Source organism: Crotalus tigris, unplaced genomic scaffold (genome assembly GCF_016545835.1).
Source record: "Crotalus tigris isolate CLP2741 ecotype Arizona unplaced genomic scaffold, ASM1654583v1 scf7180000018371.15429387391:27106975, whole genome shotgun sequence".
NCBI classification, from domain to species: domain Eukaryota; kingdom Metazoa; phylum Chordata; class Lepidosauria; order Squamata; family Viperidae; genus Crotalus; species Crotalus tigris.
In genome coordinates, this window is record NW_024096970.1 from 21,704,561 (window position 1) to 21,724,598 (window position 20,038).

At 36.9% G+C, this 20,038-nt stretch overlaps 1 protein-coding gene across 4 annotated transcripts in view; it reads left to right on the top strand.

The window, feature by feature from the left end:
* The first annotated feature begins 4,410 nt into the window (after nucleotides 1–4,410).
* ABCD4 (ATP binding cassette subfamily D member 4) overlaps nucleotides 4,411–20,038 on the top strand; it is a 28,115-nt gene continuing 12,487 nt past the window's right edge. Inside the window, exons 1-8 of one of the 4 annotated variants that reach the window (XM_039351751.1) lie at nucleotides 4,411–5,360; nucleotides 7,916–8,034; nucleotides 8,166–8,293; nucleotides 10,217–10,356; nucleotides 14,088–14,204; nucleotides 16,871–16,996; nucleotides 17,331–17,381; nucleotides 18,789–18,883. In XM_039351751.1, coding sequence (XP_039207685.1) covers nucleotides 5,326–5,360; nucleotides 7,916–8,034; nucleotides 8,166–8,293; nucleotides 10,217–10,356; nucleotides 14,088–14,204; nucleotides 16,871–16,996; nucleotides 17,331–17,381; nucleotides 18,789–18,883 — 811 coding nt within the window. In that variant the 5' untranslated portion in view covers nucleotides 4,411–5,325. Of the gene's footprint in view, nucleotides 5,361–7,915; nucleotides 8,068–8,165; nucleotides 8,294–10,183; nucleotides 10,357–14,087; nucleotides 14,205–16,870; nucleotides 16,997–17,330; nucleotides 17,382–18,788; nucleotides 18,884–20,038 lie in introns of those variants that run through there. The other 3 variants (XM_039351750.1, XM_039351754.1, XM_039351752.1) reach the window with 3 other exon arrangements.

A 20,038-nucleotide genomic window follows, 5' to 3' on the forward strand; every position in this document is an offset into this window, starting at 1 on the left:
TTTTGTAATTCTGAAGTACAACCTTTCACACCTCTTGTTCCAGATGTGTTAATGCAGCTTCAGAGCCTAAATGGATGGACAGTATTTATCAATTTTATTCTTAGATTGTTTGCTGGAATAAATAGAGATATGTCAGCTTCCCCCAGCAGGGAAAGTCCTTCATTGTTTGTGTGATCCAGTACAGCATGAAGCCCAGAGTATGCAGCTCTGCATTAGAAAACATCAGAAGTGTTCATTGGCATAGCTGTGTCAAAAGAAGTATGGACAGGGTGGGGGCAGCAGAGCCTCAGGGAGGAAACCTTGCCAAGAGGTGAGGAAATCACTCAATCCTGCATATTGCTGGGAATTTACTTTCAACTGAATACTTTTACTAGGTGTTTATCAGTATGCCAGGACTCATAATGTGCCAATAACTATAAATACAAAACCCAATTCTCAGAGAATATAGGAGACCATGTTTTTGTTTTGACCTTACACTAGTGGAGAATTTACTTCTTTTTTTGTAATATATTTTATTGTTTTTTTAAAAAAACATAAATCACTTAATAATTGGTGAACAGTATGTTGTCTGGGTTACATTTGTAAAACAATCACTAACAATTGATTTCTATAATCCATAATCCACAGTTTTAGTTGCTTTCCTCTTTTCCCAAAATATCCTCTTTTGCAAACATTGAGTTAATACAATTCTTATTGTTTTGATACATAACAATTAAAAATATAATTTTTTCCCAGTAGTCCTAAAAATAACAATCACATCAATATAATATTTCTTTTCTATCCAATCATTCTGGTTGCCTTATCATAGATCCTGTTACAGTCCTTATTTTAATTTGTTTCTCCCACCAAATTCTAGATATTTTTACTGGTTAAGATTTTCTCAAAAATTAATTATATTTAAGAATTTAACTCTATTTTTCCATATGAACCATGTCACACTTTTACATTTCTTAAAAATAGATAAAACAGTAAAAAAAGAAAGAAAAGCAAGAGTAAAGAAGCATAAAAAATAACATACTACTTAAAATATATATCCCTCCTAAACTAATATGTATTTATTTCTTAAATTTCTTATTCTTTTTAACCATAATTAAAATATGTTTAATCTTTAAATATTCCATTTAATACATCTAGTCATCTAGTCCTTTACCTCTATTCAAAACATTTTTATCCATTATAATTTTCTTAAATTCAATCACATTTAAATATCTAAAACATTTCCTTTATCTAAGTCATTTCAACTTTTTTATATTTCTCATATCAAGAAAGAGAACAAATAAGGGGAAAAAAGTATACTATATTATATTTAGAGAATTCATCCCTCTTAGAGTGACATATATATTCCAAAATTTTTCTATTTTTTAACCGTATTCAAACAAATGTTTCTTTTTTAAGTATTCTCTCTGGTAAATCCCATCATCTATTTTCTTAGTTTCCACTTTAGTATTTTTATTTTGCCCAGTGTCTTTCTTAATCAATGTATTTTGCTGAATCAAAAAGTTTTTCCACATGTTCATAAATGTTCCTGTGGATATAAAAAGTAAATCAGAAGTGTCTTTGTATAGGACTTCTGCCTTTCCATGTTTGTTGAAAACCTTTTTCTTTTTCTCTGCTTCTCTTATCATTTCCTTTCTCTCCAATGTTCCTGACATCTCTACAGTCCATTTTATCCAATCTGTTTTCTTGTCCTCAGATTTATTTTGTAGTCTTAAGGGATAAGTTGTTTTTTCCAATTTTTGTGAATTTTTTTCCACTAGGATTAAATCATGTTTCCTTGTTTTGTTAAGTTCCATCTTTAAGTCTCTGTTATCAATTCTATATACATTTACCTGTTTTATCTGCTCCTTCTTTGTTGTTGTTTTCTGGGAATTTTTTTATTGTAGAGTTAACTTGGAAATAGATTTATATATATATATATTTTCGAAGTTGCTTTGGATTTCTTTGTGGTTTAAAGTCATTGTTGTTTGAATTAGTTGCAGTATACTATATATCTCCTCCTGTGACATATTTATGTTTTCTTGATATGTTCTTTCTACATGTCTCTGATCCATAATAGCCAAGAATTTGAGTTTTCCTCTTCCTTTCTTTTCTCTGTAAATAGCTTTAGAGTCCCAATTAGGTAGATATTTGTAATCCAAATAGTTCAAAAAAAGACTTTTTTTTCTGAAATTTATAATTCTCTTTTTCTACAGCCCAGATTATTGTCTTTTTTGTCACAGCTGTTCTTTATTGTTAAAGCTTTGAAGGTCACAGACATAGATTAGCTTTTCCCAGATTTTGCCAAGTCTTATATTAAAGTCATAGCTGTCATAGTCTTCATCTGCCACTAGATGTCAGCAATTATTTGTTTTTCAGTTTCCAAAATGAATAATTATCTCTGAAATGAGAGTCTTAACCATTAAAACAATTTTAGATTTATCCAAGTTTAAGTTTTAAGTTTCAGGTTTTATATTTATTTCACTTCCATATATAAATTAAAAAGATTAATTTGCAGCTTCTGTTAGTATAAGGGTGGGGTGGAAATCCCCCTCCTTCCCTTTTGGAGGTATTTTGCTTCTTGGGGATCTTTTCCAGGAAATTAAATGTAAAATAGAAAAGAGAAGATCAAATTCCTCACCCAGTTTCAAGCACACTGTTCATAGTTGTGTTGGTTAGTGCTTTTGGACTTTGGTTGCAAGTAGCTTGGGCTGGAAGATGCAATATGGCCAACCTTTCTCCTGTCAGGTTAGAAGGCTTTCCCCAAGTTGAACAGCACGGCCGCCACCATTCCAGAATTGCTGGAGCACCCTTCTTTCTGTGTCGCCTCTCCAGGGTGACTTAGATCCATTTAGGGTCCCCTGGCAGGGCGAAATTAGCCACAGGGGCGCAGAGAATCAGCAAGCCCGCGACCAGTTGCTACCACACAAAAACGAAAGTCTGGAGAATTTAATTCTAAACACCAGAAGAGGCTGGAGGCCTAGAAACACAAGTAAAAATGATATGTAAGTAGTGGTTTGTTATACTCCTTTTCTCTTCAAAATACTCCACATGCTATATAGAGAGAATAAAGCAGACATCAACTATGCACATTTTTCTTTAATGGTATTATTATTCTCCTTGTGAAATGATCCTTATCTAATATGATCAAGGATAAAGTATTTCAGGTTGTATTGTGGGCTTGATGGCTAGAGTACTACCTCTAGAGCAGGAGTGTCAAACTGCTGGCCAGCAGGCTGGATGCATCATACGGAAGCTGCATCCACCCCAGCTCCTGCAAGGGGAAAAAAGTCACGATATGCCACGACACGTCACATGATGCAGCGAGTTTGACACCCCTGCTCTAGATTTACTGGTTTAAATAGCTTAAATAGCAGCTGCTATTGTTGGCCAGAAAGCTGTCTTAAGTACAGGAACCCAGTCTGAGGAAGCCAATGTCTACGCAGAATCAATGAAAGACAAAACTCTTTTCTTTCTGTACAGAAGAGGATGCCTCTGGCTTTCATACCCAAGGAGAGCACCGAAATCAAGGACAGCCATTTTTATACAATTTATTACAGGAAATAAGAGAATTGCTGATTAATTACAAAGTTACACAATAGTTACACATGCGCACAAAGCAAAGTCATCCATAATACTTCATTATTTAATTTTGCTTCTTTATCATATAAATTGATTAGCTCTATGTTAATGATAAACTTTGCTTACCTCTAAGACCCTTGTCCAGACACCCCTAACTACTGCTTAAGCTAAATATCATGTCACCTTCCTTGACAGTTCAAAATATCCTAGCCAAGCATCAAAGCCACAACCTGTTAACTAGGCTATATAAGAAATGTTTGTGGTCTACCTGTGGAGTGTTTGTAGTCAAGCATTCTAGCTTTTGCCGTCCCCTCCTCCCCTCCTTAAAGAAGTGTCACTTCTATCAGGTAAAGGCACATAACTTTGGCTAAAGTTAATTCATAAATTACAAAAGCCTCTAATTACTTATTAATAAGCTAATAAGCCACCAGACCCTCAAACTGGAGGGTTGACATAGGTATAAGTTAAAGCTAGGCTAATTTCTACTCATCTGAATCTATCGTGTTATTATATCTATGGAAGCGAGCATTGCCCTCCTGTCCACGAATCTCGCTAGCCACTAAGAGCCATAGAACGGGGGTTTAATCTTATTCAACAAAGTTATTAAGTTCTTATGTAAGAAAACACTACACCGTTAAACGTCTACAAAATAAATGAAAAAGTTTGGATCTTAGATTTTGTTTCACACTGTCCTTACACAATTAGTCCGGTAGAAGGAGCTCTAACTTCCTTCCCTCTGAAAACAGACCTCTATATCTATGACTTGCAGGAGTCTAATTTCCGGTTCCCTTTAGGATGGAAAATATCTTCCATATGAGGGGCAAGAGAGGTAGAAATACATGAGACTTGGTGAAAGAACACTAAAAGTTTGCTATTTATATCTTTTCTAACTGTATAGTTTCTAACTTGTGTAAAAAAAAAATCAGAACTCCAACTCTTTATTAGTAGTTTGGTCTTTATCAGAACAAAAAAAAAGATGCTGCTGCAGAAAATATGCTTCTTCGTTGATTTCGGTTAGTGGAATTAAGGAAGTTTGGGAACTTTTTGTCATAATCGTGCGGAAAAGGAGAAGAAAATCACGAAGTTAAAATCAACCGATGGTTTATTTCTTTGTTTGTTCATTAATGAACATTTATTTTGAAAATTCGGTTCCAGTTTTTCCTGACGCTAATTTTCGGAGGAAGTAACTGTACTAGTCTATTGCAATAAAGAAAAAAAAAGACAAATATTTATGTTTACATAGGTTTTTGTGGACTATACTTCAGGGCATGTGTTTCATCATTCCAGCACTGCTAACTGAAGCATTTCCGCCACTCTTCAATTCTCGGAGAACTCGAGCTGTAATCCGGGACCGGAAGTATATGTTAAATCCATGAAGACGGTCGGAAATCATTGCTTTTAGCGATACAGGTAGAAAATCAGATTTGCTTCGGTAGAATGCTGTAGTTTCTCTGGTTATTCCCACTAAAATGACGCGGATTCGGATACTTGGCCATTGCAGCTGTCTTTTTCTGTAGCTTTTAATAGCCGCCTGCTCACAACTCATTTTCTCAATGATGGACCCTCTATAGTCGCTCTTTCTGACTCGCTAATGAATAATCTAAAGGAATAATGAATACTCATCAAAATCCCTGTTTGGGGTGGGACTAGAATCAAGAGCCTTGAAGGGACGGAAGACTTGCAAGTCTTCTACTAGCGCGATCCCGAGTGGACTCTGGGAAGCTTTTTTTTTTCCTTTTTCTTTTTGCAAGGAAGGGCAGTTCATTCATGGCTCCAGGGAAAACAACTAGGAAAACTATCCGGTAAGTGCTTTAAATAGTCCACAATCGAGTACGGAAAAGGGAGCCACTGCGTGGGAATTCCTTATGAACGGAGACGGCTATTGTCAGGATTCCGGGGCCGAGCAGGGTGGGTAAGAAGCAATGCTGGGTTTCAGTACTAGGCACTACAGTTCAGAAAAAGCAAAGAAAATAGTAGGTTTAGGGTTAGCCTTAAGAAACACTGTAATCTTTTTCTGAGTTTCATATAACACTACATACTTCAAAAGGGAATGTCATGATAGGTATGTATAAGTTGTTACATGCTGCCTATTCATATAATTCAGTGTTTTTCCAACTTGGCAACTTTAAGTTGCCTTCTTTGATAAAGTGACTAAATTGGTGGATCAGGGAAGTGCTGTTGATATAGTTTACTTGGACTAAACCAAGGCATTTGAAAAAGTAGATCACAGCCTATTTCTTGGTAAGATAGAACAATGTGGGATAGACAGCATCACCACCAGATGAATTTGCAGTTGGTTGACTGCCCACATTCAGCATGCAGTTCTTAATGGAACTGCATCTACATCAGCGGTTCTCAACCTTTTTATACGGCGACCCCCGGTCACATGGACGCGCCACGCATGCGCGGCGGCGCCCCCCTGGGGGGGGAAATGGCAGATCGCGTTGTTTGGCGACCACCGTAAAATGGTCGTTCGACCCCAAATGGGGTCGCGACCCATAGGTTGAGAACGCTGATCTACATGGAGGGAAGTAAGCAGTGGGATACCTCAAAGTTCTGTCTTGGGCCAGTTCTCTTCAACATCTTCATAAATGATCTAGAGGAAGGGATAGAAGGGGAACTCATCAAATTTGCAAATCAGCAAATCAGCACTTTGGAACACAGACTCAAGATTCAGAAGGATCTTGAAAGACTTGAGCATTGGGTCCTATCCAACAAGATGCAGTTCTGTGGTGAGAAAAACCAGGTCCTGCACCTAAGCAGGAAAAACCAAATGTGCAGGTATAGAATAGGCAGTATATGGCTTAACTGTAGTAACTGTGAGAGGAATCTTAGTGTCCTGGTGGGCTATCACTTAAGTAGGAGCCAACAGTGTTCTGCAGCTGAAAAAAGAGCCAATGCAGTCCTAGGCTGCATCAACAGAAGGATAGCATCAAGTTCATGAAAAGTAATAATACAGCTCTATACTGCATTAGTGAGGCCACACTTGGAATAATGTATCCAGTTCTGGTTGCCATGATAAAAAAAAAAATGTTAAGACTCTCAAAAAAAGAGTGCAAAGAAGAGCAACGAAGATGATAAGGGGACTAGAGGCAGGGGGTTGGACTAGGAGACCTCCAAGGTTCCTTCTAGCCCTATGATTCTAAGATGTGCAGACTTCAACTCCCAGAATTCCCCAATCAGCATGCTAGTTGGGGAATTCTGAAAATTGAATCTTAGAAGTTGCCAAATTTGAAAATCATTGATTTATAATTAATATAATATAATATAATATAATATAATATAATATAATATAATATAATACAGATTAGAAACATCATCTCATGCCTGGACAACCAGCCTTCATTCATGAGCTGTTGGTCCAGAAAGATTATAGGAAAGGGTCAACCTGACCTGCAGAGAGGCAGGCTATTGCAGAAGCCAAGAGTTGTGACTGTTTCCAGTTTCCAATTCATATTCCAAAATTAGGTGAGGGAGGTGGAGAGATCCACAGAATGCCCCCTTCTGTGCAGAATGAATTGCAAAAGGAGATTCTGCCTGGAGCAGAAAGTCTCATACACAACAAGGCCCAAGCCATTAAGACCTTGATAAGTAATAAACAACATCATGAAGTGGATTTGGAAGTTCACTGCGGAAATTGGTGTTATTCTTCTACAAGCAGTTGTTGTTGTTGTTTTTCAGGCTGTAGAAAAAAAATCACCAATCTTTTATAATCAACAGGCAAAACTCTAGTGATAGAAAATTATGTGTAGTGGACTTTTCCACTGTTTTCCACTGAACCTCATCAAGTTCTTGTATTTTCAAAAACCCTACTTAAAACTGTGCATTCTGGGTCAACATGAAGGCATTTCATGTTACATCTTCCAAATCTTCTTCAAGGGCAATCCTATGTAAAGCAAATTATAGCAAACTAAGCAGCAAATAAGGAAGACATGAGTACTCATAGCCAATATCTATAGTCCTCAACTTACAACCACAACTGAGCACACAATTTTCATTGCTAAGCAAGGCAGTTAAGTGAGTTTTGCCCAAGATGGCCAAATGTTTGGTCTTTGTGGCAGCTGTTTGGTTTGCAGATAGTGTTCTGTATAATGTACATCTGAAACAAAAGTGCAGCTATTCTACATATTCTGTGCCCAATGTTGAAATAAACTTTAGACATTAGTCCCATTGGCCTCATAGTTGCCAAAATATTTGGGACCCTTCTATTATTGTTCTAGTTAGACTTTTTTTCCCCAAATTTCAGTCAGCTTAATCATAAGCTGAGTGGAATGGGGGGCTTAGCAGTGTGGCAGTGACATTTCCATACTAGCAGTTCAGCTTTATAACTTTTCTTGTCTTTTTATCTTTCTCCTAGGCCCCAGCTGGATCGTCAATTTCTCCACCGATTCCTAAAGATCCAAACAGTTTTATTCCCTACCTTCACCTCTAAGAATGTGCTGATGTTTCTAACCTTACTTGTAGTTGCTTTGTTGAGTAAGCAAACAATTTTCTAAGACAAATCATTTTGTATGTTTCTTTTTGCCATAATGCAGGATTATTCTCTCTTTTTATTGATATACCTTTGGAGCTTATGCTTTTAAAAATATTTCTCTTATCTCTCCTAGCTCAACTGATCATTTACCAGGTGGGACTGATTCCCAGTCAATATTTCTCAGTTCTGGGAAGGAAAGATCTTTATGAGTTCAATAGGGTGACCGCAGTTGCTCTGATTCTCATTGTACTCAACTCTTTGGTAAGAGAATTTTTTTTATTATAAGGGTAGGGGAAGATTGGGAAGTCTTATTTTAGATGGTAAAAAATGGTTTCAAGAGATGGGTGCTCTGTCAGTCTTTGAAATGTCTATATATTGCAGGAATGAGAAAATGGAATATTTATGCTTTTATATAATTAAATTCAATGACAAGTTAAAAATTCAGTTTGGTATATATTAATATTTTTCATTGGAACATTACGTGGATCTTCTGTTCCTTTGACAGTTTACTACTTTTTATTATCGTTGCTATAGGAGTGGAAGGTCTGTTAATTTCATTTATAAAATAATAAAATTTAGTAAAAAAAAGCGAACAAACTAGAACACACATAAGGCCTAACATCCATAGGCTACAGAAAGCCAGATGACCACTAGATAGCAGTAGAGAAATGTATGTATACTTACTGCCCAGATTTTTGCAGCTCAGATATGGTGGTCCTTTGTATCGTCCCTCTCATATAGGCTTACTCTCCAAACTCTCCAAATGTTCATCCTAAATCTCAGACAGCATAACACAGTTGATTATTTCAATATGTTGATAGATGAAAGGTCACTACAAAATAAATCATTTTTCCATATTAATATCTACTTAATCTAGACCACTGGCAATAATGAAAATTGCTCTGCTGTACAAGCAAAGTACATATTGCAAATCAGTTGCCTTGAGCTTCTCCCATGACAGTCAGTCTCTCTTCTTGTGATCTGTCATATATTGCACGTATATTTTGTACTGTTGGATCACTTGAATGATGTGTGAAAGGTACATATCTGTGGTCAGAGGTAACATGAATTGTTAGTATAGAGTCTAGTGCTAGATGGCATGCAAACTGGTATAAATATATATATATATATTAAAAATCGCAACCCTGCACTCTAATATGTTATATTGCAGTGGCCAACCTACCAAAAAAGGAAGAGAATGAGAGTAGTATATCTGAACAGGAGCAGACATAGATATGTACAGATCCAAACTGTTATCAGTTTCTCCTGGGTTGTGTTGTTTTCAGCTTTATATAACTCCTTATATACATTAACCTGAAAGTGAGAATATATGAAAATATGGCTGCATTTGTTCTGTACTATGCAGCAGATTGAATCTGACATGTTGCGAGTTGACCAAAAAAACCAGTTGCCTCTCCATTAAGAAATTAAAAAATATTCCTTATGCTACTTATCCTTTGTTAAGAAAAAAAAGATGGATCAACAACAATGTTCAAATCAATTTTAGCCTACCTCAAAGTTCAAAGACTCTTTCCACAACTTTTGGAAAGAATTATAGGGTCCCAAAGTGTACATTTGTATTTTGCTTTTAAATTACTCAGAAAAGTTACTAAGGTTGGAGTTTCATAAGTCGTAACTGACTTCTAAAACAAGGGAAGTAAACTACACAGAGCATGGCTTCTAATATTTTTTCCTACACTTTTACTAGCCAGGGCCTTACACATATATCTATGCATGTACCAAAAGCCATGAGATGGGCTTTATATGTTCTGCTGTCTGTCATATGATTTTTGGGTTGAGGAGGACCTGTGTCCATCTGCTTTTCTGCACAAATATCCAGTGGGGAGATTTTTCTGGATAGTTTTTCTCCACAACCCTGGCTGTATATGTCCAGTTTTTAAAACTTGATTTTTCTTTTACCGGTTTCTCCCCGTCTCCCAAATTTGCTTCTGTCTATTCATTTTTAGAAGTGTGCTAATCAACAGACAGCTGAAATCCCAACTCCTTTACATAATTTCTTTCCAACGGTCCATTGGATTGGAAATAACAAAAATAATCTTGACAGTCTGCTTCAAAAAATGTGGCTATTTGCTCACCAAATGTCCGAAATGTTCCTTTTGAATGTTGTATCTCCCCATGTTTGATTTTCAGCGCTCTCTTTCTCTCTGTCTATCTCTCTGTTAGCTGAAGAGTTTAGACCAGTTTATCTGCAATCTAATGTATGTCAGCTGGAGAAAGACTCTCACTGAATACCTTCATGGCTGCTATTTTCAGGGCCAGGAGTATTATACTCTGAATGTTCTACATGAGGAAATTGATAATCCGTAAGTGGCTGATCATTTTCAGAATGGTTCTACCTATTGTTGTAGCATGTTTGTACTCTAGGCTTTATTCCAGGTCATCTCGGTGTCCATAGACACTTATTCATAGTGACCGGGAGTTTGTTTAATTTTAAGTCACCCACTAGGGGTTGCTGTATACTAGTACTATAGTACATTTCAATCTGAAATGCACCAGTCAAATTGCTGTTTTGCTCAAATGAAAATTTTGTTAATGGGAGTCATATTGCAAATTTTGGAAGTTTTGCCTTCAGACAGTAATTTCTATGTACTTCCTTGATAGAATGTTTGAGCTATTATAATAACTATATTAACACTGAGGTAATTGCATTCAGAATTAAAGAATTCTGCGTTAAACTAGGTTTCTGATTTTAAAAATAGATGATATTAAATAAAACAAAAAGTTCTATGAACCTTAAATATTAGCTCAGAGTAGCATATGTGTTAAAATTTTGTGGACTATAGTCCGGTTTACCAGCTAAAGCAGGCATGTCAAAGTCACAACGTGACGTGACATTGCGTGATGTATCGGAGCTTTTTCGCCATTGCCGGCAATGGGGTGGGCGCGGGCCAGCAGTTTAACACCCCTGAGCTAAAGGGAATACACCGTTGGAGAGAAATTGTGTGGGTATAGTCTCCAGCCTGATGCCCAGAAGTACCAGTACCAGCACACCCATTACCAGTAGGGTCTCTGCAGATCCTCCTTTTTCCTTTTTAAATTTTCTTTTAACTCAAACAAAATGGGAAGTTGGAATACTGTAAAGCAACACTTATTAGCATAATATTTTATTTCCAAGACCGCCTCTCCTCTCCTTGATAAATACAGGGTTCTCAACTTAACAATCACAGTTAATTGGAATTTTGGTCATAAGGTGTTGTGGTCATTAAGCAAGTCTGCAGAATAGGTTTGGTTTCTGGCATTTATTTATTTACCATATTTATTAACTGTTCCTTCACTTTGCTCTGGGTGGTGTAGAACAGTGGTTCTTAACCTTTTTGAACAAATCGCCCCCTTGAGCCAATGAGGAAGTTGTCATCGCCCCCCTCCCCAACATAACCTCTCAATCACAACATAGGAAATAATTCTTCAATTTTTGCAAACACTTTTTTTGTTTTCTTTAAAATTGTCATCAGGACATATCGATGCAAATAATTTATTTCTAGTCTTTTTCCCATATCTCCCATATTCTGGCCAATGGCATGCCACTGTATGGGTAGAGGCTGCTGCGCAACGCGCATGAAGATAAATGATGCGTATTCACATATGTACGGCGTTCTGTACTGAAGCTAGCTGGAGGAACATTTGAAAACACAATTCAATCCACTAATAGCGAGCGATCTGATGTTTTTTACGACAGATATACAGCGATTCACTGTACGAAAAAGTCTCAAAAGTGTCCCCAAAACTTCTCGCTCCATCGCCCCCATATCGCCCCCTTTTTGTTCCTTCGCCCCCACGTTGCCCCTTTTCGTTCCATCACCCCCCTGAAAAATGAAATTGCCCCCTGGGGGCAATATCACCCAGGTTAAGAACCACTGGTGTAAAACAAAGAAAAACCTGAGAAAAAATAATATAACAACAACACAAAATACAAAAAGACAACTGTATAGATAGACACCCATAACCAATCAACTAGAGCTGAAATCCTGATGGAATAGGAAGTTCTTAATGATCTTCTAGAATGGAAGGAAGGAATTGCTTGAATCTCCAAGGAAGCTGGTCCCACAGTATATACAGTCTTATCAGAAAAGGGATTTTCAGCAGGTCCCCTCAGGATGAAAAGACCAGCTGAGTGGAGTCATTTTGGAAAGCAGTGCCACATGGAATAGTGCAGGAGCATGAGTGATCATTACCACTTTGAACTGGATGCAGAAACTAAGAGAATAATAATGTTGATATATAACTTAAAAAAAGTAACTGTGGATGTACATTTCTGTTTTAATCTAAAGCATGTCTGTTCAGAAGTATGTTTCATCACAGATAAATGGGCATAAATCTAGCTGAACACATACCGGTATATTTGCAACAAGACTTGTCCATAATATTGGAATTGGATAGCAAAGAGCAACTAAACATGTAGTTAGGTAATTTTGTTAATGACATCTAAGACATCATTAATGGTAAGGTTGCAAAGGGAATACTACAACTATACCAGGCCTTTATTTGAAATAGCTAAACCAGTTTTATCAAATAAATCACATTTCTCTTAATTAGGGGAATATTAGAATATAGCTCAAGACTCAGCAAAAAATAGTTTAAAACATTGTTTTTTGTTATAAAATAAGAATAGAAAATAGTTTATAATAGAAAAAAATGGGAAGCTGTTGAAAAGTCTTACGAGAATAACATAAGATAATCTTTTTAATTATACTTCTGTACTATCCATATAAATGTTCCATTAGTTAATTGCTGTTTTAAAAAAACTGTGATATTTATAACTGCAATTATATAAGAAGAGTTTGTTGTGAAAATCCATTACCAATTTATCATGCCAAATCTAATTTTGCTGTGGATGCATTTCTAAAACAGTACAAATGAAATGATGAATATCCAGATTTTTGTTTCACTTCCTAGAAATAATGCTGACTGCAATAAACTGGTTAGAATTTAGAACATATTTTTTTCTACCTTCTTAAAACTTTTTTGTACATGAGTTGGAGCTTCATCAGTTCATTTTTGATATACGTTATCTGAGCAGTTGATCAGAAGTTAAAAGAATAAACATTAAAACAATAGAAATCAGGAAAAAACTTATTTCCTTTATAATTGGCTTCTGCCAGGGAAGATTGCTTTCTGCCCCAAATCCTGCTCATGAAGCTATAAAAATAATTTATTGGAAGACTCTGCAATATCTAAGGAAAGAGAAAAGAGAATTTCCTAAAAGGTATCATTTGCTGAAGTGGTGCTCTTGAGATAGTTATGGCCCTCTGAGTCACTATTTCCAGCCATTCAAAGTTATGGTTTGTAGAATCAGCTTTAGTGGCTGGGTTTTCACAGCATAGTAAGCCATAAACCAAAGATTGCAAACTATGAAGCTGAATTCTTATAGAACAAACCAAATCAGAAAAAAACCTTGGTTTTTTTTTTTTTGCAATATTTGATCCTACCACACAATCATCTATGATGGGGCAGTTGATGTCATTCCAGCTTTTAACAGACACCAGCATGTTCTTACTCAATAAGATTGTCCTCAACTTATGACCACAACTGAGCCCAAAATTTCCATTGCTAAATCAAGATAATTGTTAAGTGAATTTTGCCCCATTTTTGCCCCTTTTTTCATTAAGCAAATCACTACAGTGTTAAGTAAATCATGAGGGCATTAAGAGAATCTGGCTTCCCTCATTGACTGTACTTTTCAGAAGCTGGCTGTGAAGGTTACAAATAGTGATCACACGTGGACACTGCAGTTGTCATAAATACATGCCTGTTGCCAAGTGCCCGAATTTTGATCATCTAACCATGGGATGCTGCAATAGTCATTTCTGTGAAAACTGATCTTAAGTCACTTTTATCAGTGCCATTGTAATGGTCACTAATCAAATGGTTGTAAATCAAGGACTACCTGTACTGGTTTGCCTGGTGCAAATATTTAAAGCACCTGGAATAGTGAATGAACCTTTTTGTTCATAAGACATTAACTTTTCTCCTTTGCTGTTCTTATCACAGTGGTACATATCAAGCTAATATCTCTCTGTATTGCACAATTGTTTAGAGACCAGAGAATCAGTCAAGATGTAGAAAGATTCTGCAAACAGCTGAGTTCCATGGCCAGTAAGCTGATCATCTCGCCCTTCACCCTTGTTTATTACACCTATCAATGTTTTTACAGGTAGGAAAGTGATTCCTGTAATGAAGAGCGGGCTTGCAGTGAGTCCTGTCATGCTGGGATTTTTTCCCCTGCACTAGCTACTAGATACCCCCTGATAGTTGCAGGATCCTGACTGCAGTCTAGGATTGACTCGTTGCAAGCAGCAAAGTGAACAAACAAGTTCACCTACACTCTTGTGGCTGTTCTGCAACCTCAAATAACCATCTTTTCTCCCCTTTTATCATGTGTCCCCTTGACTGAAACATGTACTCTAGTGTGTTTCTCCTCTGGTTCATTACAGATATATGGGTCTTGCATACCAGCTCACAGTTCACAGTGGTTCAACAGTGATAGATTGCATCTGAAAGCCATTGCAATCTTCATTTGGTCAAGATAAAGCAGAGAAAAGCAAGGCTAGGATTACAGTGGGTTGGGAATGGCTTGTAAATCAAACTGGTCATGTTCAAATAGGTTATAATATTATCCACTCACTTAGTGATAGTAGCATGGAGGGGGTGAAAATGTTCTAAAACTAAATAATCCCTCCCATCTTGCATATCCTTGAAATGAGGGGATTTAAACTCTGATAAAGGGACAATGCTGATTGGAATTTTTTGGGTCACACGTCTGGACAGTACCCAGAATGGGGAACCCTGGGATCTCAGGAAAAAATAGCAATAGCAATAGCACTTAGACTTGTATAATGCTTCACAGTGCTTTAGAGCCCTCTTTAAATGGTTTACAGAGTCAGCATATTGCCCCCAACAATCTGAGTCCTCATTTTACCGACCTCAGAAGGATGGAAGACAGAGTCAACCCTGAGCCAGTAAGGATTGAACTCCTGACAGTCGGCAGAATTAGCCCGCAATACTGCATTCTAACCACTGCACCACCACAGCTCTTACCTTAAACTCCTAATGTACCAGACCAACCTTTTCCAGTAGAGTTTTGATAGTCTCCAACTCTATCTTGTAACCTTCAGGGTTACAATGGAAGAGAAAACAGAGAAGATGGCTACAAGATAGAGCTGGAGACCATCAAAACTCTACTGGAAAAGGTTGATCTGGTGGATAAGGAGTTTAAGATACAAATACAAATTATGTGGGAAGGATAGTATTAAAGATGGTGTTTTATACATAGATTGTGTGGGAGGAAAGGAGAAGGACTGGAAAGAGCAAGTAGCGTATGTTTCTTGTCAATTTAAAAGACTTACATTGTTTCCAGGACTGATGTGTTTATGATATTCTGGCTGGTTCTCTATGCTTATGTCCAACAATTTTTCAAAATGCTATTTTTGCCTACAGCATGTCTTCAGATAGGATATGTTTACAACTCAGTGAATAACAAATGGCAGATTAGAAGGGAATGAGAAAGAGTGGGATGGAAGCTCTCACTTGGTGCTTCTAGCTTAGGGACAAAAAATTAATTGGCAATTATACAAAATGCCTTGCAAAGAGCATTTGTCAACATCCGCTAATCCAGAGAGCCACTCATCTTCTTGGATAGTTGAAACCACATTGCAATAATGCTCAAGTGCTGCAATGTTTCAAAATACAGTTGAAAGGGATGAATTTGGGTAAGCATCTCACAGGTTCAGGTGACATTAGATTTTTTCACACAGTAGATTTATATGATACTATGAAAAGTCAGCAAAATCCTATTTTATTTAATATTATTGTATTTTTAATGCCATGGGGGAAATAACTTTAATTAATTTTCAGCATCAGATACTAAAATATTCTGACCATCATTTGCTTCTTTTGGACAAATGGGATGAGAAAAGTTTTCAAAATAATACAATTGTGTACTTGGGAGAGTCTTGGTTTGGTAGAACTCGACAAAGTAATATTTCAACTTCACTTAATGGTATTTAATCTATTTAATATTGCCAGCTCAAGATCAATCTTCTAATACTTTTGAAAGGAGAATTACTACTAGCAAACCTCAATTAGATCATAAGGCAGGGAGTGTAGCAAGTAATTAAATATGCTTCAAATTGGCACAGATTCCATGAATTCATTAGAAATTATCCTGGTTTAAAATAAGGGGGGGCAGCATTTGCTATGCCATATATTGATGTTAGGAAGATTGTTGTTGCTGAACACCCAGTTTCTCTTCAATGACCACGTTAGCCGTGAATCGTAATTCATTTGGACAGCCACTACCCTACCATACAGTATTTATAATGCTCTTTGGGACCAGAATTTTCATTGCTGAGCAATGTAGACATAAATTTTGATGTCACATGATTGCACTGCTTAGCTACAGTAGTTCTGATAATCCCTGTTTATCATTAAGCAAATCACTGAAACCATTAAATGAGGACTTCATGTGATTGCAACTTCCAACTTCCTGCATTCTTTCCCATGGAATTTGTTGTGGAAATTGGCAGGGAATGTTGCAAACTGCAGTTACATGACTACAGGACACTGTGATGATTGGAAATCTGAACTGGTTACCAAGCATTAGAATCGTGATCATGGGACCACAGGGTGCTGTGATGGCCCAAACTTTGAGGATCAGTTGCAAGTTTGAACAGTCAATGAACAAGTAATCATTAACTGAAGACCACCTGTAAATGGTTAGTGTAACAACTGTGATACTTATAGCTGCTGCCCATTTACAATATTTAAAAATAACCTTCCTACCAATAGATTTGCTAACTTCTCTGCATTTCTCTCTTTTAGCACTGGTTGGCTGGGTCCTCTAAGCATCTTTGGCTATTTTATCATTGGGATTATTGTTAACAAGTTCCTAATGAGTCCCATTATTTCAAAACTGGTGCACCAGGAAAAGCTTGAAGGTGATTTCAGGTGAATATATTGAGCAGATCTTATTAATTGGTTCACATCTAAAATGACTTGTGATGCTGTTTGCATATATATTAACATGTTGAACAGTTCTTGAAATAAGACTGTTTGGAGGTGAGGTACCAATTCAAGTGACTAAGAAATAAAAGAGAGGTCAGAGATTTTATTAATATTTTCATGCCTCTTGCTAAGATGCTGCACAATCCTTGTACCTACCCCTATCCTTCTGACAGATCTGTAACATTATGTTGTAGGATAATTATGAAGGGGGCTTTTCTGAAATTCTGATTGCTTCATTGCCACACCCTGAAGAAAATGTTTTCCTTCTTTCCAACAGGTTTAAGCATATGCAACTGCGGGTGAATGCTGAATCTGTTGCTTTCTACAGGTAAGATAGCTTTCCCTTTTTTTAGTATCTCCTTTCAGTCTTCCAAAGCATGTATATTTCATTTTTATGGATAATACATACTCCATGTACAATAAATGGAATTTCATGTACTTGTCATTTTCCCCAAAATTACTTTCTTCATGTCTCTTCATGCTGTTGACTTATTCTCTCCCCTTTTTTAAAATTTAAGGTCCTTTTTCTTAAGTTATACATGCATGCATAGATAACCATCAATGTATTCTTTTTTGGGTGAGCAGTATTGTACCAAATGCAGGAAAAGGATAAAAAAAATAGTAAACCAAGGTAATTAAAGTCACATGGTAAGGAAAGAAAAAATATGTCTAAAATTAGTTTATACCAACTCGATATCTTTTTATATCTTTCTGTCTTTGCTTCCACCATATACGAATTCATGTATTACTTCTACTTCTTAAATGTGTCAGCTCTTTCTTTTTGAGGATTGCATCAATTTCATCCAACCATGACTGACCAGGTTATTTGTCAATCAATAACTTTCAGACAAATTTTAACAAAAACTCTTGAATTTCCTTTTCCTCCATTTGGTAGTCATCAGCTCCCTGTCTTGACTTAATTAGGGTTTCTAATTATGGGCAGTTTTCTAAATATATTCAGTCCAACTATTATCCTTTCAAAACTCAGTGACAAAAGATCTACAGTGAACTAGTCAGGCTGAGACTTTGTGAATGAGACTTGCTTATGTGCTTCTTGTAGCATGTACATAGAGGCTGAAAATGTGTAGTGCTTTCTGTCATTTGTTTTGAATTTTTTCCTCAAAGAACAGAAACAAATTTTATATGTCTCCTCTTGCATCACAGCAAATTAATTCAGGACAAATGGAGAATCAAGGTTTTTCCATGTTCAATTTCAGTTACTCCATTCATATGGCAGGTTGAAGTTTTAAAAGGGAAAAATGCTTCTGCATAAGAAGTATATGTAAATTACACTAAAGGGACATTTTGGTGGAAGGACAAGGAAAAGGTCTGCAGATCAAAATAGGAACAGACGTGGCCCATCTGGCTTTCTCCTTTTTGCCACATGAGGTCACTAGTGGCAATGTTTCAATGCGGTTTGCGTATAAAGGCTCCCTGGAGATGATGGAAGCTGAAACTGAAATAGTTTAGTGATACCCTAAATTACAGCAGCAAACAGGACTCCTTTTTATGGCATTGCCTGCTTGCTGGCTGGCTTGGGAATTCTAAGTCCACATATATTAAAATTGCCATACTGCCATTAACAGCTTTGTGAACTCAGTTCATGAAAATATATGGAGAGTTGCCCTATGTTTTTTTTTAATGCTACATTTGGTTTCCTGGCCCACAAAACTGAGTTTGCAGAAAGGACCACTATACCTGACTGATCGTGTCCTTTTGTTTTGTTGTTTTGTAGAGCTGGGGAAGTTGAACACATGCGAACCAACTACAAGCTTCAAAATCTTTTAAAGACGCAAAGGGAACTGATGGGAAAGGAACTATGGCTATACAGTAAGGAGAAGCATTTTATCGTCTTAACTTGTACATTGATTAAGATAGCTTCACTAGGGAGAAACTTTACATCTTGCATGTGGGAAATATTTTGAGGACAAAATATTTCAAATAGTAAAGTACGGTGGTCAAGGATCAGCTAACTCTGAAACAGAAGATGAATTCCATGGCTATCCAGATGCAAATGGAAATATTTGGATTCTGTACTTCTGTTCCTGAAAGGTGACAGACTTTAGGGTGAGTGTCCAAAGCAGGATACAGCTTTAACATTTTTGAAGAAAGTAATCTGCACTTGGGTTTTTATGGGATTTTCTGTCTCTGTTAAAAGGACTTTCCCAGTGTTTTGCTATTCAGAATAATGGACAGATGTTTCTTTACTGTTGACATATATTTTCCTAAATATCAGAATTTAGTTTGGATCAGGGATATTTTTCCCAGGCTAAAACAACCACAATGTCAAACATATATGTAATGATGTATGATCATTGTTATAAGTGGGTCAAACTGATCTGTGTTCATAGGTTGCCTTATCAAAGTCTAATTAGCCTTTGACTATACACCCCCCTGAGTCATTCTGTTTCTTCAACAATTGCAAATACGCTGCATGATTTGTGCAACATGTAACATGCTATTTTAAAAAGCACAGTAAGGACTGGAGACATTGTAAGAATGACATTGAACTAAAAATATTTGCTTTTGCCCACACTGCTAAAGCAGTCTTGTTGATATAGAAACATTCCCTACTTTGCAAATATAAAGGTCATTTTCAATCTAGTTTCAGCTAAAGTGCAGCTGATGAGTGTCTAAATGTAGTGCTCTGCAGCAGTAGCTGCCAACTTTTTGGGCAGCAGGAACCGGTTCCGTGGAGAGAGATTTTTCCATGGACCGGAGGGGGTGTGGTTTCACATGCTGCCTGCATCCCGTGGATGTGCCATCACTTGTTTGTGCAGCTCAGTTTCTGACATGCCACTGCTCGGTGCCAATCCATGGACCGGGGCTGAGGACCCCTGCTCTACAATAAAGTTTGTGCCCATGTGAAGAAGAAAAAATTGTATCTTTCTGCACTTGAGCCTAGTGTGGCAAGATCTGGATCCTATTACCTGTTCAAAAGCTCCCTTCTACTGACTACATCATGTTGATATGTTTTTGTTCCAG